This window comes from Urocitellus parryii, chromosome 8 (genome assembly GCF_045843805.1).
Source record: "Urocitellus parryii isolate mUroPar1 chromosome 8, mUroPar1.hap1, whole genome shotgun sequence".
NCBI classification, from domain to species: Eukaryota; Metazoa; Chordata; class Mammalia; order Rodentia; family Sciuridae; genus Urocitellus; species Urocitellus parryii.
The window spans coordinates 115,944,795-115,968,529 of NC_135538.1; the positions used below are offsets into that span (position 1 = coordinate 115,944,795).

The window sequence follows — 23,735 nt, forward strand, 5'->3', positions numbered from 1 at the left end:
GCACGCATGCCAGGCAAGCGCGCTACCGCTTGAGCCACATCCCCAGCCCGATGGGTTTGGTTTTCAGACGTGTCCACCACCCATCTGCTCTGGTGGAGAGGCCTACCTCACTGCTGAGCCTGGGCTGGACCATCTGACGGGATCAAAGGGTGAGGGAGTCTCACTCCCTCTGAGGCCACAGAAGGCCCAGGGAGCTCCACCCTCTGCATTGCCTGTCCAGCCCCATGGAACAGGGGGCACCGAGGCCTTGCTTCCTGTGGCCTCTGGGGAGCAGAGTAGGTCACTCACTACCCTCTGGGGGTGTTGTGCAGCAGTTTTGTAAATGTGTTGCTACATGAAAAGTTCTTCAGGGCAAAGAAATATTTTCTGTTTTGATGTTAGGAGTCGGCCCATGTAAAGTCCCTAAGGCTTTTACTTAAAAGAAAAAAAGTTCTGGGCAGAACCACTCCTCCCCTCTTTCCTTCCCCTTTTTCTTCTCCACAGACAGTGCTTGTTGGAGGCCCCTCCTAAGCCTCCCTAACAGAAATGTACTCAGTCTTTTTCGATCTGGGTGTGCGTTTTGCCAGCTGAGCTTCGCATATTTCTCATTTCCATCCAATGCAGTGCGGCCATCTTCAGTGGAGTCTCCTCTTCATCGACTTTTAAAATAGTTTATTCTGAGCCACATTTATGCTTCTCCTTCAGAAGAAAGGTTTAATAACCACATGCGATTTTTGCCAAAACTATGATTTTAATATTTCTGAAGCATATTTGTAAGCCCCTCTGTTTTGATTTGAATCAAATGAAATTGATTCGGAATTGGGAGAAATATCTGGAGAAGTCTCGTCTCCACAGTGATATGACATTTGGCTGTAAGAGAAATGGGAGTTGACTGTCACTGTTATTGAGCTCCGGCCTGTCCCACCTGCATTTCAGAAGGGCGGTCAGCTTTTGCAGCTATGGGGGAGGGGAAATTGCTTCATGGTGACTGAGCAATACAAAGTGGCTTTTCTAGTACTTACTTTTTTTTCCTTTTTTAAGAGAGAGAGAGAATTTTAATATTTATTTTTTAGTTCTCGGCGGACACAACATCTTTATTTGTATGTGGAACTGAGGATCAAACCTGGGCCGCACGCATGCCAGGCGAGCGCGCTACCGCTTGAACCACATCCCTAGCCCTCTAGTACTTACTTTTAAGGACTGGAAGAGGTCAGACATGAGGCTTTGCAGTTCAGACCTCCCATTGAGGTGGCATCAATTTGGAGCCCTGCTGGGCAGGACCTGTCTCCTGGAGGCCACGCAGCCAGCTACCAGGGCACCTGCCTCATTTGGAGTAGGCGAGAGAGCTCCCTAGAGTAGAATTCTGAGCTCTGGGATGAACTTTGTGATGGGAACTTCCCTGTCCAGGAGGGCTGTATTTTCCATGTCACTCTAGGTGTCATCCAAACCAGTGAGACATTTGAGATATTAAGGTAAAAATATTGCAAATTAGGGAGCATTACTTACAAGCTGTAAAAGATGCTGCAGTCCATGCATGAAGTTGATCTGAGTCACTGTGGTCCTGGGGGCACTGAGGTGGAGGAGGAATCCCCATGGGCGTGGCGGCCTCCCATCCCTGCCTCTGACAGGGCTGCATCCCATTTTGACCAGTGTTTGTATGAGCCCCAGAAAGTCTTTTGCTAATAAGCTAATAACCCTGCAGGAAGCCTGATCAGGGCCTCTGAGAAAATGGTGCCTCTCACCTTCAGATTATCATATAAATTGTCTCACTCCCTTTAAAAATTAATACATGAAGCCAGGCATGGTGGCGCACACCTGTGATTCCAGCAGCTGAGAGGGCTGAGGCTGAGGATTGCAAGTTTGAGGTCAGTCCCAGCAATTTAGCAGCCCCTGCCTCAAAATAAAAAATAAAAAGGGCTGGGGATATGGCTCAGTGAATAAGAGCCCCTGGGTTCAATCCCTAGTACCAAAAGAAAAAGGAAAAATGAGCCACTCAGGAGGCTGAGGGAGGAGGATCACAAGTTTGAGCTCAGATTGGACAACTTAGACCCTGTCTGAAAAACTTAACAGTGTAAAAGGCTGGGGATGTAGTTCAGCAGTAGAGCACTTGCCTAGCATGCTGAGGCCCTGATTTCAATCCCCAGTCCTACAAAAAGTCAGAAAACAAAAGGAATATTACTTTATGTTGATTTTAGCTATACTCCTTGAGTGAGGCCAGCAATCACCTGATTCTGACATGAAGCTTTTGAAGTAAAAGGTTCTTGTGTGGAACACACCTTACAGTTATGGCCATTGAGCCTGAGCTTGTGTTAGAGAATGGGACTGTCCTCTGGCAGGGAGCTCAAGAGAAGCAGTGACTGGGAATTCAGCAGGCCAGAGGGGCTCTGCTGAAGAAGTAAATGCTTTGGCCAAAAAACCAAGATCAGTACCTGGAAGGTGACGAGAGTGTCACTGCTTATTTCTCCAGCAGGCGGTGTCCAGTCACTCAGGTCTCCTTAGCGTCCAAAACTGGGAACGTAAAGCAAACACTTGACTTCTTATCAGGCAACAACAGAAAAGGCATTTAAAACCCTGGACATGGTGCGTTAAAGGATGTGGAAACAGCCTCGTTGTCATCTTGTCATTCTGGTCTGGAATAAATTACCTGCTAAATCGCTCATCGTTTGTGGGAGGACTGTGCAGAGAACATCCCAACAATCTACTGAAAAATAGTACAACAGCTGTTTCAGGCTTGAAAACTTAGATGAAAATCTTCATAACCCCTAGAAACCAATGAAGATGCTTCAGTCCCAGTGGGGCCCCCTCAGCCCATGGTGCGGGGTGAAGGAGCTCACCATTGGGAAGTCATTTTGCCAGTGAGATTGCCTATAAATGCCTTCAGGAAGTAATCCTGGTTTGGGCCTCTCTCCAAGCTGAATTGAAAATGTTTACCTAGGAACGAGGGCTCTACCACTGAGCCACAACCCCAGCCCTGAGCCTTGATCCTTATCCTCCCTTTGTCATGGAGAAAATGTGTAGGTAAAAGTGATCCGAAGGACATCTAGTTTGGGTTATGCAGTTCTGCAGTAATACAGATTGTCAAGACCCAGGATGGCACAGGGCTGCTACTCCACATAGAGCCTCCCCAAGCCAGGGCTAGGTCAGGGTCGGGGGTCTTGAAGAGCACTGGATGCAGGGAGGACTTAGAGACCTTTCTCAGGGAGCAAGAGGCTTGTATCCTGAGAATTTGAAGGCGGTCCAAGGGGAATGACAGGCATCTGAATAAACCACAGCTTCCAAACAGAAACTTCCTCTCTTGTGGCTGGGAGCATTTTTGCTCAAGAGTTTTCCAAAGTCACAAATGTGACTTGCCGCCTCTGTTTCACGTAGCCTCAGCCTTCCACCTCTGAACAGACTGGATGTGTGGCTCAAGGTGCAGGTGCAAGAGGCGTGGCTTGGCTTTGGTAGTTAGGAAATTATCATAAAATATCTATCATAAAATATCACTCTTCCATAAAAGAAATATGTGGAACAGTTTTATAAATGCCAGATCTGTTCTGTTGTTTCACTGTTTTATGTCTGAAAATTTTCAAGCTGGTTTGTAATCAAAGAAAAGATTGGTAGTTAAAATAAGTAAAATTTTAGTTTGTGCACTTCAAGAAAGATGTCTGCTGGTTGGCCATGTGCCAGCACGTTTGGGGATGTTGGGGACTGTTGTAAAATGAGTAAGTGTCACTTATCCTGTCCGAGAGAGTGAAGTGGAAGCTTGGGAGTGGCATCTTCATACCTACTTTTGCCAGCCTAGCTTTTTATTTCAAGGACCTTGCCTTCCATCCTGTCCCATGACTTTGGTAAGGGACAGGCTCTGAGTGACGAGGCCCCAGCTCTGTGTGACCACAGCTGTGGGGTCAGAGGCTCCCCTAAGGGGTTTCCTCACCACGAGCACCTCGCTCTGGTCACCCACAATCAGCATCAGAAAGGTCAGGGTCCAGGACCATTTCATTGAAGCACTAGATGCGCTTCCCGCCTCGAGGGCTTGCTGTCCAGATGTGGCCTCCTCTCCCCGGAACCCATGGGATCGAGGCAAAGATGCTGAGATATATTGAGTTCAGCTTTTCACAAAAGACACAAGTCTGTCTTGTCCCTTTCCCTGGTGCTCAGGCATTTTGGTTGAGGTATAAACGGCCAAGGCCACCCGTGTCTCTGGGACTGAGACGCAGCGCCAGGGACCACCCGCTCGGGCTGTTTCATGGTTGTAGAAAGTGGAACGACCAGCAGGCTGAGTCCTGGGGGCAGGAACGACCCCAGAGGATCGGGACAGGACTGGGGAGTCCAAGGAGCAGCCTGTACGGGGAAGGACAGGGTAGTGTGGCCACTGAACCTTGGCACCTGGTGTGGGAGATGAAATGGGGGTTTGGGGTGCTGCTGCCCTTGCCCTGATCCAGATGCATTTTGGGACTGATGAGCTGCCCGGCCTGTGGGTTTTTTCTTTTTTTTCCTCCTTCCTGTCCCCCAAACAACCTTGCTTGGCACTGCATGGAGAGCACTTTCCCGCCTGTGCATGGCCACCACAGGCCTGGCCTCCTCCACAGTGTCTGCCCAGCGCTCCTGAGGACAGCAGTGCTCTCTGGGGGGATGGAAACTGGCCTCGAGAAGGTGAAGTTTCCTGTTCACTTCCCTCAGGGCTTTCCTCCTTTCTCCTCCCCACAGTGCAGCCAGCAGCGCTGTCACTGTGGAGGAGAGGAGAGGGGAGCAGAGAAGAAAGGGACGCTGGCCGGACCCCAGAATAGCCCTAGACAGGTGCGTGGCAGATGCCATCCCCCTCCCCCATAGCGGGCCAGCCGTGTGTGGCCCTCCCCTGCTTCACTAACACACCTCCCTATGTGGCGCCTGCAATAGGGACCAAGCCTCCCCTGAAGTCTAGGGAGAGCTCTGGTACTCCCGGCACCCTCCACTCCGAATCCCACTCCTTTTTGTAAAAACAAACGCTGGAGCCTGTGAGTGCCGCCTTTCCCTGTGTCCACTGGTTCCTTCCATGTGAGCCATGGGGGAGGGCAGGCATGGGACATGGGCTGTAATCCTGTGCCAACCAATAAAAGCCAGTATTTCACACTCTGTTAGCATCCGGTCTCTTCTCTCAAGGGTTTACCGTGAGTCCTTCATATCAGTCTTTAAATGTCACCCCCTGCTTCTCTGGGGTTCTTGCAAATTGCCCTAGAGGTCAAGGGTAGCTGTGGAAGATTTAGCATTTGGAAAACTGAAGAACACAGTGGACAAGCCAGTGTCAGCCAGCACTGCTGCCTGGGGTGGAGGAGGGCCTGTCAGCAGGGAGCGGAAAGAGCTGGGCTTCATTCCGGATGAGGGAGACAGCAAGAAGCAGCTTTCCTGTGTGGGGGTGGAGTCAAGGACAAGTGCCCCCCCTTTTGTTAGCGGAGATTGAACCCGGGGTGCTTTGCCACTGAGCCACATCCCCAGCCCTTTTTTAATATTTCATTTAGAGACAGGGTCTCACTGAGTTGCTTAGGGCCTAAGTTGCTGAGGCTGGCTTTGAACTTGTGATCCTCCTGTCTCAGCATCCCAAACTGATGGGATTACAGGCATGCACCACTGCACCTGGCTAACAAGTACCACTTTTTGAAGATACACAGCAGGTAAGGCTTGTAGGCAGAGGAAAACAGATAGATGATATTGTGAGCAAGTAGCAGTAAGTGAGCTGTCCCTCTGAGCCCCAGACAGGAAGAAAAACACTTTGAAGTATAATGAAAAATAGTACAATGGGGTCAAATTATGGAAAACCAGATGGGCACAGTGGCATATGCCTGTAATCCCAGCCACTCAGGAGGCTGAGGCCAAGTTTGAGGCCAACCTCAGCATCTTAGCAAAACCCTGTCTCAATAAAGAGGGGTTGGGATTGGGGCTGGGGCTGGGGCTCAGTGGTAGAGCCTTGTTTTTCACATGTGAGGCACTGGGTTCCATCCTCAGCACCACATAAAAATAAATAAAATATATTGTATCCATCTACAACTTAAAAATATTTTAAGGGGGGTGGGGCTGGGGGTGTGGCTCAGTGGTAGAGCACTTGCCTGGCACATGTGAGGCCCTGGGTTCAATCTTCAGCCCCACATGAAAATAAAGGCATTGTGTCCACGTACAACTAAAAAGATATACTTAAAGCAAAAGAAAATTTTTAATAAGAATTGGGGGGCTGGAGCTGTGGCTCAGGGATAGAGCACTTGACTGGCATGTGTGAGGCCCTGGGTTTGATCCTCAGCACCACAAATAAATAAAATAAAAGATCCATTAACAACTAAAAAGTCTTAAAAAAAAGAGTTGGGGCTGTAGCTCAGTGGTACAGCTCTTGCTCTTAGTGTACAAGGCCCTGGGTTCAAGCCTCAGTGCTACCCCCCAAATGACTGATAGATAATCACACCATAAAAACCAGGGATAAATTTGACCTCATGCACATGACATATTCCTGAGCAAGGCAGTCACACAGCCTTAGCCTGCTCCCTGAGGGAGGAGGAGGGTTTTGAGAGGCCTTCTGGAAGCCACTGTGACCTGCCGTGCAAGAGGCGGTGCAGTCTGAAAGAGGGGACCTGGGGAGAAGAGGGGGAGGAAAAGAATCAACAGCTCATCACCATCAGGTCACTGCGTGCCCCCAGGCCCGGGCTGGCTTCTCAAGGCAAAACTGGGGTCACCACTGGCCAGCGTTCATAAGCCAAGAAAGCTGAGTGGTCAATGGAAGGGGGCCACATCCAGGACAAGAGCCACACAAACCTAACCCAGAGGCTCATGTATGGGCCCAGATGAAGTCAGCGTGTCTCTGTGGTGATAAATGTCAAACCCAGTTGAATGGCTGTGAATAGCCAGAAACAGAAAGTTGGTGAACTTGATTCCACTTCATTCCACATGGGACAGATGGCCTCTGCCCATCGGAGCACCTCCTCCTAAATCCTGACTGTGCAGGCTGCCTTTGTCCCTGTCACGATGATCACCCCCCCCTGCTCTAGTTAAAGGAGTCTTCCTTGTGCCCGAGTCCGTGTGCATGGGACAAAGCCCGGAGGTGCTGACAGGGCCACTTCCAATCAGATGGGGTGTTCTGGAAACACCCCACTTACCCATGTCACATTCTTGTGGACCGCTGTACAGGTGTGTGGCTCATCAACGTCACATATACCGCATGTCATCTGATTTTCATTCCATTCTCAGGGTAAAGGCAGAGTGTGGAGTCCTCTTTCTGTGGCCTGCAGGACTTTTGTGGCTAAAGAGAGAAACATAAAAGTGGCCCCAAAAAACTTGGGGCAAGAGTGAGGAGAGGAAATGATCTTGAAGGACCCCAGTGCAGCTCTGACCACAGGGACAGGCTGTGCGCTCCTGCGGCCTTCCGCTGTCGTGCTGGTGCTCTGACCACCCAGGCCGGCTCAGATTTGGCAGAACTCCCGCCCATCCTCCACTCAGGCTGACTCCCCTCCGCACAGACCTGAAGCCTGCGATGGAAGCCACGGCCTTGGTTGCTTCCTGGTTTCAGGCAGATTTAGAGTGTGAAGGGCTTGTTTTCTCTCCTTGGTCTTGTGACACCCAGCTAACATCTCAGCATCTGCAGGTGAAGCCATGAGGCCCCATGTTCTGTGTCCTGAATACCAGCAATGTGCTAAAACCAGGACACACAGTCCTCGCAGAGGCACCTGCTTGGGTGACAGATGGCGTGAAACGGGAGAGGTGACAGCCTGGGTAGAATAAGCTGCAGGAGGCGGGGGGTGCTGATGTTGCAGAGCCCTGTTGAGAGGATAATGGAGGAATGGGACAGAGAGCAGATCAGAAAAGGGGGAGGGACACATTCATGGGAAGGCTGCCTGGTGTGACAGGTGTGGGCGCTGGAGTTCAGCCAGGTGCGGGTCCCAGCTCCGCTGCTGACAGGCTCCGTGATCTTGACATGTTGCCATCCATGACTGCTGTGTTTAATAATAAGTGAAGGAGTATATGGCACCAAAGTTGGGGTGTGATCACTATGTGCTGCACCTGCTTGGGAAATGCCCAGGGCTGTGCTGAGTTTACTATATAAATAGAGTCACAGCGACACAGTCACATGCAAGAAAAGAAGATCGAGGGGGTGACCGACCCCTTCCCCCTTCCCAAAAGAGGCATCATCTGAGAGGATTTGGGATGGATGAGGGGATCCCCAGCTGAAGGGACCCCGGGGGAAGGGCAGGTATCTGGAACTCGATGGTCATAGTGGGCAGGGAGGAGAGAGGGCCAGGCGATGCTGTGGGAAAGGTAGGCTGGGGTCAGTGGCTTGGCTGGCCGCGTTTGAACTTTACTCTGCATGACTGGGAAGCCAACGAGGCTTTAAAGCAGCGGTGACTGCACTGGCTCGGGCATTTGGGGACAATGATACCACTCTCTACGGAGTGCTCACACTGCTCCAGGGCTTAGTCCCAGGCCTTGCGTTCACGGAGTCTTGGTCATCGTGGGAGGTGTAGGTCATGGGAAAGGAAATGGAGGCTTAGAGGAGCTAACCACTTTAAAACAACTAGACAAGTTCATTCTGGAATCACAAGAATAAAATACCCAGGATAACTAAGACAATTTGGAAAAACTGGACTGCAAGAGAAATCCTGGGTCCTATCAGCACACACAAAGGTAACTGGGTGCCCTGAAAGAAGATCACTCAGGAGAAGTAAGTTAGGAAGTCGAACAGAACGCAGCAGGGTGCCAAGGAACAGACCCTGCGTGACAGGAGCGTGGCCGGAGCCAGAGGAAGCGCACGTGCTCCTCAGTGTTTGGGCCTTGGACCAACCAATGGGAAAAATAAATAAGGTCCAATCCCAGCCTCACACCATCCAGGACAATGAGTTCACAAATGTGAAAAAATGAATTATAAAACCCTTAGGAGAAAACCTAAAAGTAACATCCAAGATGACAACTGAGCTCCGAGCTGAGGGGTCCCCATAGGACCCACCCTCTTTGCGATGGGCAGTACTCTCTCGGTCATGGTCACCTTAGACTGCAGGATGGGCCAGGACAATAGGGAGGTGGTGAATGAGAATGGGGTTGGCATCTTGTCCCCAAACACCTCATATGAAGATGGCTAGGGAGGCGGAGGGAGGGGCTTCCTGGGTATCACTCAGTCAACAGGTTGGTTACCGCACTCCCCGCCCACCATGGCACCGACAGCCTGAGATAACCAAGTTAGAGAAAAGGTCTGTTTTGGGGGCTGGGGATGTGGCTCAAGCGGTAGTGCGCTCGCCTGGCACGCGTGCGACTTGGGTTCGATCCTCAGCACCACATACCAACAAAGATGTTGTGTCCGCCAATAACTAACTAACTAACTAAATAAATAAATAAATAAATATCAAAAAGAAAAGAAAAGGTCTGTTTTGACCTGCGGTTTGCAGGTTTCTGTTCCTGATGGTTGGCACACTGCTGCCAGCTTGGGGTGAGGCCGCACAACCTGGCAGGAGCCCGTGGGAAAGCAGAGTCACTTGCCTTGTGGCCAGGAAGCAAATGAGGGGAAAAAAAAAACAGAGGAAGGAGCTGGGATCCCACTGTCCCCACCAAGGGCATGTCCCCAATGACCTGAAGACCTCCCACTAAGACCCACCTCCTAAGGCTTCCACCGCCTCCCATAGGGTCACAGGGGGGACCAGGCCTTTAACACAGGAGTCCTTAGGGAATAGTCCAGATCAAAAACTGCAGCAGGCACTGACGATGTATTGTATCGGTTCAGTGACAGGCGTCTGTGAGGCACCCGTGGGTGAATGTGTGGTCACAGCACTTAGTAGAAGAGGCTATAAATAAGATGGTTACAGCGAATCATTGCTTGACAGAGTTAGAAGCGTTTTAGGGATAGTCTAGTCCAATCCTCTGTTTTACAGTTCTAGAAACAGCACAGCGGGAAGGGACTTTTCACCAGTATTCTGGACTGAAACCCTAAGTTCCATAAATAGCTAATGGCTGCCAGGTGCAGTGGGGCACGCCTGTGACCCCTGCTACTTGGAAGACTGATGCAGAAGAATTGCAGGTTTGAAGTCAGCCTCAGCAACTTAGCAAGGCCCCAAGCAACCCAGTGAGACCCTATCTCTAAATAAAAGTATAAAAAAGGGCTGGGGACGTGGCTCAGTGGTAGACCCCAGGTTCAATCCCTAATACTGCAAAGGAAAGAAGGAAGGAAGGAAGAAAAAAAATAGCTAGCTGCTCTTTGTCGTCATGGAAAGCATTTTTAAATGGCTGTCTTACTCTGACCAACAAACTATCCAACCAGTGTGGAGCCCAGACCCCACGTCCATCACCCTGAATTCATCCATCCATTCCTCTCCCCTCCTGGGAAGAGCTGATCCTGCTCAGAGAACAGTATCTTGAGGGGACACCACAGGCTCATGCTTGCCCTCCATTCAACCTCTGGTGCTGCCCATCATTGGCCAGTGACTGCTGCATTAGCAAGTCCAAGGCCACTCACCTGTTCTGAGCTCCCCCTCCCCCTGTCCTTGGCCACACTTCCGGTTCTCTCCCTACTGTAGTTTTCAGGGGAAGTTCCACCCCTTGGCTCAGCAGCCCTTTAGCCAGTCAGCCCCGCCCACCTTGTCAGACCACTTTACTGCCACTCTGTGTCCCAGAACTTTCTGCAGATGCATCATACTCCACCACACTGTTCAAACCCACAGGGTCTGTGCCCTTTAGGGGGAAAGATCTCCTGACATCCTTCTCCCTATACTGGTCCTTGTCCCCTCCATCCCACCCCCAGGCTGCAGGTGCCCTTTGAAGGCACACAGGGAGGTTCTCACCAGTCTTGGTCTCTGACTGATGTAGACTGGTACCCAGGAAATTTGGTTGGAGGAGACAAAAAGCCAACTGGCATTTTGAAAGTGTCCACAGCACAAGGAATGTGTGTGCGGTGGCGTCCTGCCCTCTCAGTCCTTTCCCGCTGCACCCCACACCCCCACCGTGCATTTCCCCAAACCCTAGAGCAAAGACCAGGTGCCCTGGGGGACCTGGGGCAGGAGCGTGGAGCAGGGGAGGTGGGAGGCTCCTCCCCTGGGGCATGGTGCTGCCCATCCACTGCAGCAACCTGACCAATCATCGAGTCCAGCCTCCCCTTGAAGCCCTTCTCCATCTTTCTCTTCCTGCCTTTAGTCTGGGGGACATGGGGGAGGTGCTTTTTCAAGGAGAGGAGACCCCTAGTTCCTGCTGCTCCCTCTAACTCAGCCAGGATCCTGTGAACTTCCCCATTCCTAGGGCAGGAGGTGACAAGAGGCTGGTCACTTCCTGAGGTAGCTGAAGGGCCACCCTCACAGCTGACACTGTTTTCAGTGCTTCCCGGTTAGTCTCCGGAACCCCCTCCTGTCAGTTCCGAGAGCTCCTGCGCAGGACCCCGGACTTTCACATCTCTCCCCGGGCAGGCACCTCCATCCCGACTTGGTTCTCCTGGAGGGAGCCAGAGCCCGAGGAGCCTGAGGGCAGAAAGGAGCTGGGTCCGTGGAGAACCAGCTCCGGAGGAGGAGAGCTGGGGAGGCTGCAAGTCAGGCCTCAGGTGCTGCCAGGGGCCGCCATGAGGGCTTCCCACTGACTCCTGCAGGACTCACTCGGTCCCTCCTCACTATCCCAGCATCCCCAGCAAGGAACACCTGGGTCCCCTATCCCAGCCCTGACACTGCTCAGCTTTGAAAGGAGTATGGACTGTCCTGATATTGAGAAATGACCAGCTTGGATGGAAACCCTTTCTACTTGGAGGACCAGCATGGAGGATGCTGGGCAAAGTCACAGCGAGCTCAGGGCTAAGCAGAGACAGGGGCCTGTGTCGGGTGGCTCAGCTCCTGGAAACCCATACTCACAAGCACCTGTGATGACCATGAAGTAGAAAGTCCCAAATGAAGTTGATGGCCTAGTCCCAGCAGCTCCATGGCCTGCTTGCTCAGGCCACCAGTAGAGGGGCTGGGACTGTGGAGTCCCTCTCAGCCTCAACCCCACTGACCCCTCATGCCAGAACGGGGTGGGCCCCAGGCTGACCTGGCTCTGGCCTTCCTCAGAAGACCCTTGTGCTTCCAACTGCAGAGGTGGAGAACAGCTGGAGAGAGGTGGGGAACCGCTGCCCAGGGAATACCAGGGGATTTCCCATGAGAACAGTGGGCGGGTGGGGGCAGAACCCCAAGGGAAACATCTGTGGGGCCAGGCATACTGGGCACCCCGCAAAGCGGAACCTGGTGATGAAACAGTGGACGGTGCGCTGCTGCAGTCCTGGACCCTCTTTCTAATGTGTGTCCCCATCCCAGCCGCAGTGGACTAACCAGTCATTGATTCCATTCATTCATTTCTAAGGTAACTTATGTACCGATTGCCCACTGGGTGCTCCATTTTTTTTTTAATATTTTTATTAGTTATTGATGAATTTTTAAATTGTATTTATTTATTTGTATGTGGTGCTGAGACTCGAACCCAATGCCTCACACATTCTAGGCAAGTGCTCTACCACTGAGCCACAACCCCAGCCCTCCATTTTTTTTTTAAGGCAATCTTCATCCACCACATTTTTAAAAGTTTAATCGAATCAAATTAACATACAAGAGGCTACACATATTTAAAATGTCCAATTTGAGACCAGCATGATGGCACACACCTGCAATTCCAGCTCCTTGGAAGGTGAGGCAGGAGGATCGCAAGTTCAAGTTCTCAAAACAAAAATAATAAAAAGGCGGTAGAGTATTTGCCTAGCATGCCCGAGTCACTGGGTTCAATCCCCAGCACTGCAAAAGAAAAACAGAAAGAGGGAGGGAGAAAGGGAGAGGGAGAGAGGCCAGGGGCTGGGGAGGGAGATTATTAGTAGATTAAAAGAAAAAACATACATGGGATGTTATTCTCCTATTGTCCAATTAGTAGGGTGTATGACATTGACTTCCTATGCTGTCATCCCTGGGTTAAATCTCCTTTGAATATAGTGTATAATTTTTTCTAATGTGCTATTAGATTCATTTTGCTAGTATTTTGTTGAGTATTTTTATGTCTATATTCATTGAGAATATTGGTCCATATTTTCTTTTTCTTTATTTCCTTCCTTTGTACTAAGGACTAAACTTTGAACTCAAGGGTGCTCTACCACTGAGCTACATCCTTAGCCCCCCCCCCTTTTTTTTTGTATCTTGAGACACAATCTCACGAAGTTCCCAGGCTGGCCTCCAACTTGTGATCCTCTGTCTCAGCCTCCAGAGTAGTTGCAATTATAGGTGTGTGCCACCATACCCAGTGCCCTGCTCCATTATTTCCTTTTTCCTGCAGGACTTAAATTCAGTTTGATTTTTTTTTTTTTTTTTTTGTAGTTGTAGATGGACAGCATGTCCTTATTTTATTTCTTTTTATCTGGTGCTGAGAATTGAACCCAGTGCTCTACCACTGAGCTACAGCCTCAGCCCTGATCTATTTTTTTTAGTTTCTTAAATAGTAATGTTGATTTGAGATCATTATGCTTTAACAGATATGAATTTCCCTCTGAGTACTGCTTTTACAATATCCCTTAAGTTTGGGGATGTTTTAAATTGGTCTTACAGTATTTTATAATTTTCCTAGTGGCTTCTTCTTTGACCCATTTGTTGTTGAGAGTGTATTTATTTTCTACAGATTTGCAAAATTTCCAGTTTTCCTTCTGCTATTGGCTTCTTCTTCTTCTTTCATTTCATTATAATCAGAGAAGATACTTTGTATAAATTTCAATCATTGTGAAAATTTATTGAGAATGTTTTTTAAAAATTTTTTTGTAGTTGTTGATGGACCTTTATTTTATTCATTTATTTATATTCGATGCTGAAAAACAAGCCAAGGGCCTCACACATGCTAGGCAAGCGCTCTACCACTGAACTACAACCCCAGCCCTGAGAATGCTTTTGTGGGCTAACACCTATGTTAACAAGGAATAGTGACCTTTAATTTTGTCTGTTTGTTTTCTGGGGTGGGGGATGGGGATTGAACACAGGGGCGCTCTACCCCTGAGTCATATTTCCAGCCCTTTTTATTTTGAAACAGGGTCTCACTAAATTGCAGAGTCTGGCTTTTAAACTTGTGATCATCCTGCCTCAGCCTCTGGTGTAGCTGGAATGACAGGAATGTGCCACTGTGCCCAGAGGGTCCTTTTTTTGAATGTTTCTTTGGCTTTCATATCAGGGCAATACTGAGTTAGAAAAAGTTAGGAAGGATTCCCTCCTCTCAAAATTTCTGAGAAAGACTAATGTTAATTCTCCTTTAGATATTTGGTAGAATTCACCAGTGAAGAAGACATCGAGACTGTTGGAAGATATATATATATATATATTTTTTTGCTTTGGTTGTTTTGTTGCAGTGCTGGGGATGAACCCGGAGCTCTACACTGGGCAACACCCCCAGGCCTATTATTTTTTACTTTGATACAGGGCCTCATTATAAATTGCTGAGACTGGCCTTGAACTTGTGATCCTCCTGTCTCATCCTCCCTAGTTACTGGGATTACAGGCATATGTCCGAGTCCCTGGCTGTTGGAAGTTTTTTTAGTATTAAGATTTTTGAGGGGAGTGAAGGGAGGTGTGGGGCTGTGGGGATGGCAAGGAAGGTGGAGTGACAGACATTGTTACCCTCTACACATGTATGCTTACACCACTGGAGTGACTGACTGCACCATGTGCAGCCAGAGGAAGGAGAAGCTGTGTGCCATCTGTGTACAGTGTGTCAAAATGCATTCTACTGTCATGTACAACTAATTAGAACAAATTTTAAAAAATTTTTTTTTTTTTTTTTTTAAGGAGAGAGTGAGAGAGGAGAGAGAGAGAGAGAGAGAGAGAGAGAGAGAGAAATTTATTTATTTATTTTTTTAGTTCTCGGCGGACACAACATCTTTGTTGGTATGTGGTGCTGAGGATCGAACCCGGATCGCACGCATGCCAGGCGAGCGCGCTACCGCTTGAGCCACATCCCCAGCCCATAAAAATTTTTTTAAAAAGAAGGTTCAGGGCTGGGGATGTGGCTCAAGCGGTAGCGCGCTCACCTGGCATGCGTGCGGCCCGGGTTCGATCCTCAGCACCACATACAAACAAAGATGTTGTGTACATTAAACAAGGATGAGAGGTGGGAGGGAAAGGGAGAGAGAAGGGAAATTGCATGGAAATGGAAGGAGACCCTCAGGGTTATACAAAATTACACACAAGAGGAAGTGAGGGGAAAGGGAAAAACAGTACAAGGGGGAGGAATGAATTACAGTAGTGGGGGTAGAGAGAGAAGAGGGGAGGGGAGGGGAGGGGAGGGGGGATAGTAGAGGATAGGAAAGGCAGCAGAATACAACAGACATGAGTTTATCAATATGTAAAGCAATGAAGTCTAACTAATGTGATTCTGCAAGCTGTATACGGGGTAAAATGGGAGTTCATAACCCGCTTGAATCAAAATGTGAAATATGATATATCAAGAACTATGTAATGTTTTGAACAACCAACAATAAAAAATAAAAAAAAAAAAACAAAGATGTTGTGTCCGCCAAGAACTAAAAAATAAATATTAAAAATTTAAAAAAAAAAAAAAAGAAGGTTCAGAGGAGAAATGATTAGGTTATGGCCTTAACCTAGTCAGTGAATTCATCCCCTGACTGGGATTAACTGAGGGGTAACTGAAGTGGTAGGGTGTGGCTGGAGGCGGTGGGAACTGGGGTGTGGCTTTGGGTATATATTTGTACCTGGTGAGCAGATTCTGGCTCTGCAGCCCCATCACCACAGGAGCTGCTTCCCTCTGCCACACTCTTCGGCCATGAGGTCTGCTTCCCCTTGTGCCTGGAGGACTGGGGCCGCCTTCTGTGGACTAAGACCTCTGAAACCCTGAGCCCTGATATAAACTTTTCCTCCTCTAAAAAAAAAAAAAAAGAAAAGAAAAAGAAAGATTTTTGTGTATGTGGCCTGACTGACATGTTCTGGAGAACATATGTCTGGAGAATGTTCCATGTGCCCTCAAGAAGAACCCATGCTCTGCTGTTGTTGGGTGGAAGCTTCTATTTGTGATCGTTGGATCCAGTTGGTGTAGTGTTTTTCAAGTCCTCTATTTCCTTATTTATCCATCTGGATCTCCTAACCATTATTGAAAATGGGGTACTGAAGTCTCCAAAACTGTAATTGTGGAATTGTTTCTAAATATGTTCTCACTTGTATGTGAAATCTAAAAACATCAAATCATAGAAGCAGAGTATAGTACAGTCGTTATAAGAGGCTGGGATATGGGGGATGGGGAGACGTTGGTCAAAGGGTATAAAGTTGCAGTCAGACAGGAGGAGTAAGTGGCCAGACTTAGCAACTCAGTGAGACCCTGTCTCAAAACAAAATTAAAAGAAGCCAGGTGCGGTGGCTCAGGAGGCTGAGACAGGAGGATCACAAGTTCAAAGCCAGCCTCAGCAACAGCGAGGCACTAAGCAACTCAGTGAGACCCTGTCTCTAAATAAAATACAAAATAGGGCTGGGGATGTGGCTCAGTGTGCGAGTGCCCCGAGTTCAGTCCCTAGTACCAAAAATAAATTAATTAATTAATTTAATTAAAGGGCTGGGTGCAGTGGCACACCCAGTAACCCCAGCAGCTGGGAGGCTGAGACAGGAGGATGGGAAGTTCAAAGCCAGCCTCAGCAAAAGCAAGGCGCTAAGCAAGTCAATGAGACCCTGTCTCTAATAAATACAAAATAGGGCTGTGGATGTGGCTCTGTGGAAAAGTGCCCCCTGAGTTCAATCCCTGGTAACCCCCATCCCCCAAAATGGGCTGGGGATATAGTTTATTGGTAAAGTCCCTGGGTTCTAACTCCAGTACAGCAAAATCTTTTTTTTTTTTTTTTTGGGGGGGGTGATGCTGGGGATTGAACCCAGGGCCTTGTGCATTTGAGGCAAGCACTCTCCCAACTAACCTGTATCCCCAGCCCCAGCACAGCAAAATCATAATTATTACAATAAAAAAAAATTTAAGGGCTGGGGTGTCACTCAATGGTAGAGCAATTGCCTACCTTGCATGATACCCTGGGTTTGATCTTCAGTACTGAAAAAAAAAATGAAAAATAAGTAAATAAATAATGCTCCTATGAACATTCACATAGGTATATGTTGAGGACAAACATTTTCATTTTTTTTTTCTGGGAGTGAAACTGCTTATTTGTCATTAGATAGGTTCATGTATTTTTTTGTTTGTTTGTTTTTAGATAGGTTCATGTTTATAAAAAATTCCAAACAGATTTCCAAGAATATAGAGCAATTTCTCAGGCTGTGGCTGTGGCTCAGTGGTAGAGCACTTGCCTAGCGTGTGTAAGCACGGAGTTTGATTCTCAGCACCACATACAAATAAATGAATTTTTAAAAATAAAGGTTTATTAACATCTAAAAAATAAAAAAATAATAATAATAATTTCTCCCTTAACTTCTGTCAATATCTGTTTTATATATTTTTGGACCCTGTTTTTCAGCATGTATGTTTGCAATTTCTGCAACTTCTTGATGAACTGACCCTTTTATCAATATAAAATGTCCCCTGTAGTCTTTATTTTGTGACTCCTGCCTCAGCCTCCCAAGTAGCTGGGATCCCGGGTGTGCGCCCCATGCCCAGCTCTCTCCCCAGAGTACGGCTCCTTAAAGTTGTTCCGCAGCTCACTGGTGCCCTTTTCATATTTTTCTTTCTTCTTCCATCCCTTCCCTTCCTTTTCTTTATTTCTGCAATTTTTTCTCTGTTGTATTTATATTTGGATTTATTCTTGTTATGTGTCCAAGTTCATTTTCTTTTTTTCTATAATATTTTATCTACCAGGAATCCCACTCAGTAGACACTTTCAGTTGACTCTGTGGATTTCATCTCCAGTTCAGTTTGGATTTTTAAAATATATTCTGTGACTTCATACTTAACTCTTGGTATCTATAGAATGCAGTTATGATAATGTTTAATATCTTCTGCTAGGCCTAACATCTGTATTATCTGTTCTTGGTTCGTTTCAGTTGAATGGGTTTTTATTTTTATTATTTTCAATAGGGGTTGGTTGTGTTTTCCTGATCCTCTACAATATTTCTGGATTTTTTGTTTTTTAAGTAATGGATACAATACCTTTGCTTTATTTATTTATTTAGTTAGTTAGTTACTGGGGAAAGAACTCAGGGCAGTCAACCACTGAGCCACATCCCCAGCCCTATTTTGTATTTTGTTTAGAGACAGGTTCTCACTGAGTTGCTTAGCGCCTCAACATTGCTGAGGCTGGCTTTGAACTCATGATCCTCCTGCCTCAGCTTCCTGAGCTGCTAGGATTACAGGCATGCATCACCAAGCCCAGTTTATTGGTTTATTTTTATGTGGAGCTGAGGATCGAACCCAGTGCTTCACATGCTAAGCAAGCAACCTACTACCAAGCCGCAACCCCAGCACACCTCTGGATATTTTTAACAGATGCCAGATATGATTAATTTACTTCTTAGAACTGAATGTTTTTGCATTCCTATACATCTTTTTTTTTTGAATTTTTAATATTTATTTCTTAGTTCTCGGCGGACACAACATCTTTGTTGGTATGTGGTGCTGAGGATCGAACCCGGGCCGCACGCATGCCAGGTGAGTGCGCTACTGCTTGAGCCACATCCCCAGCCCACTATACATCTTTTTTGAGCTTTGTTCTGGAATTTAGTTAAGTCACTTGAAAACAGGTTGGTCTTTTCAGGTAGTGTTTTTATGATGTTTTCATGGGGTCTGGAGCAGGAGAACCCAAGGGTGAGAGAGGTGTTGGAGAAGGGGATGCACGAGTCCAGGCAATGACTGAAGCAGCACAGTTAGTCAGGGGAGCGTTGGGGACCTCGTCCCATCCTATCCCTACCCCTTTTTGAGGGGGCGGCTGCAAGAAGAAGACCTGTGGAATAGGACTGCTCTCTGGTTGCTCATGGGATACAAAGCCTCAGTTCAGGAGAAAATGGGCCTCACCTGCAGTGTGGGAGGAACAGCTGCCAGGAAGAGTGTCTGTCACCTGACACCCCATCCCACCATTTCCTGGATGATCAGACCATGTCATCACACTTCTCAGGATGTCAGCTTGCTCAGTTCTAAATGGAGTTGCTTAAGCTGCCCTGGGTAGCTTGCACAGGTGTCCTGTCCTAGAAGAGAGGGAAGTAAAACATGTTGAGTCTGACATGGAAGCTGGGCCATTTCCACATACAACATGAGCACTGGACTGACTCACAGAGGACTCTCAGGAAATGTGGCTGGAAGTCCCAAGGATGAGCACAAACCTGGGTATATGGGTAGACAAGAGGGCCTGGGTTCTCAAATTCATCACTTGCTCCCAAGTCCCTGCAAGACAAAGCCCTGGGTGGGTGATTCTCCTTCTTTCCAGACTCAAAAGCCTGAGAGCAGCAGGAGATTCTGCAAGCCCCTAGGCTCCTGGGTTTGTTTCATTCTTTCCCTCTACCCAATTCCCTGCCAGAGTCGGACAGTGGTGTCTGCAGGCAGGCTAGAGGTCAAAGTGCCCATCCGCCCAGTGGGTCTGCCTCTCTCAAAGACTTGTCCTCATTCAGCCTTGTCTGGGGCTTGAATAAACCTAGGACAGCTCAGACCAAGTCACTCACCATGTCCACTGCCAGGTAGCCAGTGGTGAGTGGTTCCCAGCACTTCACACCCACTCCTAAGGGTTCCCCTGGCAAGAATAGGGTGACACGGGCCATCCCTTATCCTCATTACCACCTGATGACCCAAGAGGGCTTCAGTCTGGTTTAGATGCCACAAACTTGATATTCTTTGGTGGTTCCCCCAACACCAAGCCTAGAATAATCTGATCACTTGTGATTTGGGGTGGAAGAGGAGGCTCTGGTTCAAAACTGAATGCATATATAAATTAGTTATAGGTATGTACAGGTATATATACACACATTTGAGGTAAATGTAGACTCAGGTGTTTGGGATTGAACCCATGGGCACTTCACCACCAGGCCACACTCCCCTTTTTTTCTATTTAATAGTTAGGGTCTCCCTAGATTGCTTAGGGCCTGGCTAAGTTGCTAAGGCTGGCTTTGAACTTGCCATCCTCCGGCCTCAGCCTTCTGAGTTGCTGGGATATTGACATTGGTACACTTCACCAGTCTTACTCAGGTTTCTCCAGTCTGTACCATCAGACGGTGAAAACTTTAACCCAAGATTCCTGAGCTGCCTGTGTCCCCTATGACACGGGAAGGAAAGAGAAGAACAAGAGGAATGTAACATTCAGGACACGGCCTATGAACTAGGCTCCTTTTCTGTATCATCCTTTAATCGTCACGACAGCCTGTTTCAGACACTAAGACTGGACACAGAAAGGGTGGGTGGGTGGACCTGGGTCCCCGCCGCTGAGCAGGAAGTAACCCACGCCCCCGCCTCTACCCGCTGAGCACAGCCCAAGAGCCTGTCAACAAATGGAGGCCTTGTGGGCCGGGAGCAGGGTCCTGTCGTGAAGGGTCTGGGCTAGCACGTGGCGTGACACCAGGCCTGAGCTTCAACCAGAAGGGTGACAGCGACGGACGCCCGGCGTCGCCCCCAAGTTCCGACTCCAACTCTCGGGCACCGAGGCGCCCAACCCTGGCCCGCCCGCGGAAAGCGGGGAAACCACCCGCGCCGCCTGCAGCCCCGTGGTCTCCTCCCCCAGCTGCGCAGCCCTCGGCTGCCCCCTGCCGCCGCGGGGTGGACCCTGCACGCCCCGCTGTCCCCGCCTTCTCGCTGCCCACCCCCGCCTCCGGATTGGCTGCTCCGGAAGGCTCGGGCCGTTCGCCTTCCGCTACCGGATTGGCTGCGCCCCGGGGTGAGGCCCCGCCCACCTCCCCGGGTCCTTTGATCACGCGCCCGCCGGCTCTTCCGGGACCCGGGAGCCAACCCTGGGTGTTCCTGTCGGGGCTGCAGCGGCGGGAGGTAAGGCATGGCAGGGTTGGATGGGCTGCCGAGCGCAGGCACGGGTCCACACGTCAGGGTGCCCGGATTCCAAGATGCCGAGGCGCGGGGCGGCCCCTCCACGCTCCCCCAACACTCCACGCCCCCGGCCTGAGCCTCCCAGCACGGTGGGAACTACCTTCCGCCCGCCGCTGCTGGCCAGCATCCTAGGAGCGGCCTGATGCGCTCCGCATCCTGGCTTGCCTCCTCGGTCTGGGACGGCGGAGCCTGTCGCTAGGTATGGGCAAGCCTGATACCCCACGGATACGGGGCAGGGAGCTCTACCTTGCCCTCTGATAGAGACCCAGGCAAACATGGGTCAGGGACCTTGGACAATCTTGGTGCAGCTGCTCCAGGACGACCTTCTCGCTTCTGTCTATGGGGACTGACCCTCTCCACTTCGCCTGTCAACCCTGGCCAGGAGGGGAGGGACCTGGGCGGAGTCCCGGGTGGGGAACGGAGTGAGATGACATCATCTCGAAGATAAGGTCCAGCCCTATCCACTGTGCACATACTGGTACATGAGACTGAGTGGGGTGATAGGGGGTGTCCGGGTTCTTGTGACACCAGGGGTAAGAAGGACATAGAGCCTACGCATGGAGCCTGTAGCCTGAAGTGTGGGGACTGAACCAGAACTGAGGCAGGCCCCTTCAGATGCTCCCATCTCACCTCTAGGTGCAGTCCACCCCTCCTGTTTACCTGATCTCCATTTTGCTCCACTGGATGGGTGCTAACAGCCCAATGTCCAGGTCTGTGACAGGACCTGGAAACCTGCACCTATCCTTTCCCCAACAATTGAGACTCCCAAATGTTCATCCAGCATCTGAGCTGGGCTCCACCCTGACTTAGGGATAGGAGCTGGACAGGAAACAGATCCTGGATCTGGACCTTCCTTTGGTGCCCTTTCCACCCAGGATTGGCCAAGAGTCATTGGAGGATTACACACAGTGTGTTTTTGTAGAGGATGCCTCATCCCAGGGTTTGACCTGGGGCGTTTTTGCAGATCTTGGGCTCTGGGGGAGGGGCTGGGAATTTGGATGTCACTGTAGGAGCAATTGATAACCTCCCTTCCTCCTCCCCAGGGAGCCCTGTGGAGGCACCCTCCCGAGGCACCACTGCCCATGCTGACCACCCAGCCCTCCTGCTGCTGATGTCATGAGTAACACCACAGTGCCCAATGCTCCCCAGGCCAACAGTGACTCCATGGTGGGCTATGTGTTGGGGCCTTTCTTCCTCATCACCCTGGTCGGGGTGGTGGTGGCTGTGGTAAGGAGCCCCCCACATGCACACATAGACACACCTGTGCCCAAGTAGGGGCTGGGTGGGCCTGGTCAGGTGCACACAGCATCTTAGCTGTCCTTCTGAGGGAGTGAAGGGTGTGGAGTTGGGCCTTCCTGGGCTCAGCAGCCTCCACAGTGCTGTGTCTCTGTTACAGGTAATGTATGTGCAGAAGAAAAAGCGGTGAGTGTCCCCACCCCAGTCTGATATTTCTTCCCATAGGATCTGAGTTGTCTGTGTGAGTGATAAAAACGCCCTTGGCCAGCCTGAACCAAGCCTGAAAGTCTGTTCTCCTTGCCTCATACAACTCACCAGGGAGAGGCCCCTTTGCAGCCACATTGTGTCCAGGACACCCACTTAAGTGCCCTGGCTGGGGGAGGGGGAGTGGCCCCAGGCAGTCAGGTATTTGATGGGGGTGAAGGTGGGGCTTGGGCTGAGCCCCTGCCCTGTTCTCCAGGGTGGACCGGCTCCGCCATCACCTGCTACCCATGTACAGCTATGACCCTGCTGAGGAGCTGCACGAGGCTGAGCAGGAGCTCCTCTCTGATGTGGGAGACCCCAAGGTAAGCACTCTTGGGCAGGGGAAATCAGGTGGAGATGAGGGAGCAATCTTCTTCCTCATACTCCTGAAACCAGACCCCATCTTGCCCTAGGCCTCCCCAGTGGGGCACCTCCTCCAAGTGACAGCCCTCAGTGTCTCCCCCCACAGGTTGTGCATGGCTGGCAGAGTGGCTACCAGCACAAGCGGATGCCCTTGCTTGACGTCAAGACATGACCTGGTTCCAGGCCCTGACCTCCAATCTTGAGGGTCCTGCAGGCTCCTGTGTCTTCACCCCACCCCACCCCACCGCTCCATCATCTTGCTCCCTTTAGACCCTCAGCCCTTTGTGGGCTGACCCCACCCACCCCCAGGCACTGACAGATCTCATTTTGGGGGTACAGTGGCTGGGAACAGCTTTGCTTTCTCTAACCTGCCTGAACTGGGCCCTGGCACAAACCCCCAGGAGGGATTTGGAATTGTTTCCATGGTTACAGGACCCACATGTATAGTATTCAGTATATATATTTTGTAAATAAAATGTTTTGTGGCTAGGGGTGTGGTTGACTTGACTTCATGAAGGGTTTAAATTACTTCTGCAGCTCCTTTCATTGCCATTTCTTCTCCCAGAAATGGCCTAAGGGCAGAGAGCCCTTCCAAGTACCAACTTTGCTTCTCACCCCTCTACCCTGGCTACAGGGGCACACATTACAGAATGACTCTAGTCCAGAAAAGGATATTTTTTTATTCAAGTAACTGCAAATAGGAAACCAGAGGGGAGCCCCAGGCTGGGACAAATAATGGCCAACCTCTCCCCAACAGAACAAGGGGAGAAGGTGGCCCCTACACCCTTCACGGTCAACACAGACCCCCCTCCTCACTCTGCTGCAGCATCCTAGGGGCAGGACCCCACCTTCCCTGGGACTGGGGTAGTAGGTAACCCAGCCTGCTGCACCCCAGTGCCCCTTCCCCCTGAGGAACACCTTGGGGAGGGGAATATGGTCGGAACAGGGGGGAGGGCATGGGGATGAGCGTCTGGCGCTGGTAGCAGCAGGTGACTGATGTCTAAGAA

General features: G+C 49.8%; 1 protein-coding gene and 2 long non-coding RNA genes across 5 annotated transcripts; 1 reads left to right on the forward strand and 2 right to left on the reverse strand.

Annotated features, from left to right (window-relative positions):
- Window positions 1-3,303: 3,303 nt before the first annotated feature.
- LOC113179040 (uncharacterized) lies at window positions 3,304-9,205 on the reverse strand. Its single transcript, XR_013344109.1, has 3 exons — window positions 7,439-9,205; window positions 7,077-7,219; window positions 3,304-6,554 (listed from the first exon to the last, which is right to left on the reverse strand). It is a non-coding gene; the product is annotated as an uncharacterized LOC113179040 (long non-coding RNA).
- Window positions 9,206-10,098: 893 nt separating this feature from the next.
- LOC113179174 (uncharacterized) lies at window positions 10,099-21,890 on the reverse strand. 2 transcript variants are annotated; one of them, XR_013344180.1, is made up of 4 exons: window positions 21,133-21,890; window positions 19,185-19,245; window positions 18,880-19,049; window positions 10,099-12,695 (listed from the first exon to the last, which is right to left on the reverse strand). It is a non-coding gene; the product is annotated as an uncharacterized LOC113179174 (long non-coding RNA). The 2 variants fall into 2 exon arrangements; XR_003300322.2 differs by lacking the exon at window positions 10,099-12,695 and having other exon boundaries at window positions 18,656-19,049.
- On the forward strand, window positions 20,742-23,217 carry Smim29 (small integral membrane protein 29). Of its 2 annotated transcripts, none has more exons than XM_026383612.2 (5): window positions 20,742-20,829; window positions 21,930-22,113; window positions 22,283-22,308; window positions 22,583-22,688; window positions 22,835-23,217. In XM_026383612.2, exons 2-5 carry the CDS (start codon window positions 22,003-22,005, stop codon window positions 22,898-22,900), a joined length of 309 nt encoding a protein of 102 aa, XP_026239397.1. In that variant the 5' UTR covers window positions 20,742-20,829; window positions 21,930-22,002; the 3' UTR covers window positions 22,901-23,217. The 2 variants fall into 2 exon arrangements, with proteins under 2 accessions (XP_026239397.1, XP_026239398.1); XM_026383613.2 differs by having other exon boundaries at window positions 21,930-22,053.
- Window positions 23,218-23,735: the final 518 nt, after the last annotated feature.

What these genes read in the sequence shown, in the direction of transcription:
- Smim29 (XM_026383612.2), top strand. Translation starts at nt 22,003, where the DNA reads ATGAGTAACACCACAGTGCCCAATGCTCCCCAGGCCAACAGTGACTCC. An exon ending in TCGGGGTGGTGGTGGCTGTG is followed by an intron (nt 22,114 to 22,282) that starts GTAAGGAGCCCC and finishes TCTCTGTTACAG; the next exon opens with GTAATGTATGTGCAGAAGAA. An exon ending in TATGTGCAGAAGAAAAAGCG is followed by an intron (nt 22,309 to 22,582) that starts GTGAGTGTCCCC and finishes CCTGTTCTCCAG; the next exon opens with GGTGGACCGGCTCCGCCATC.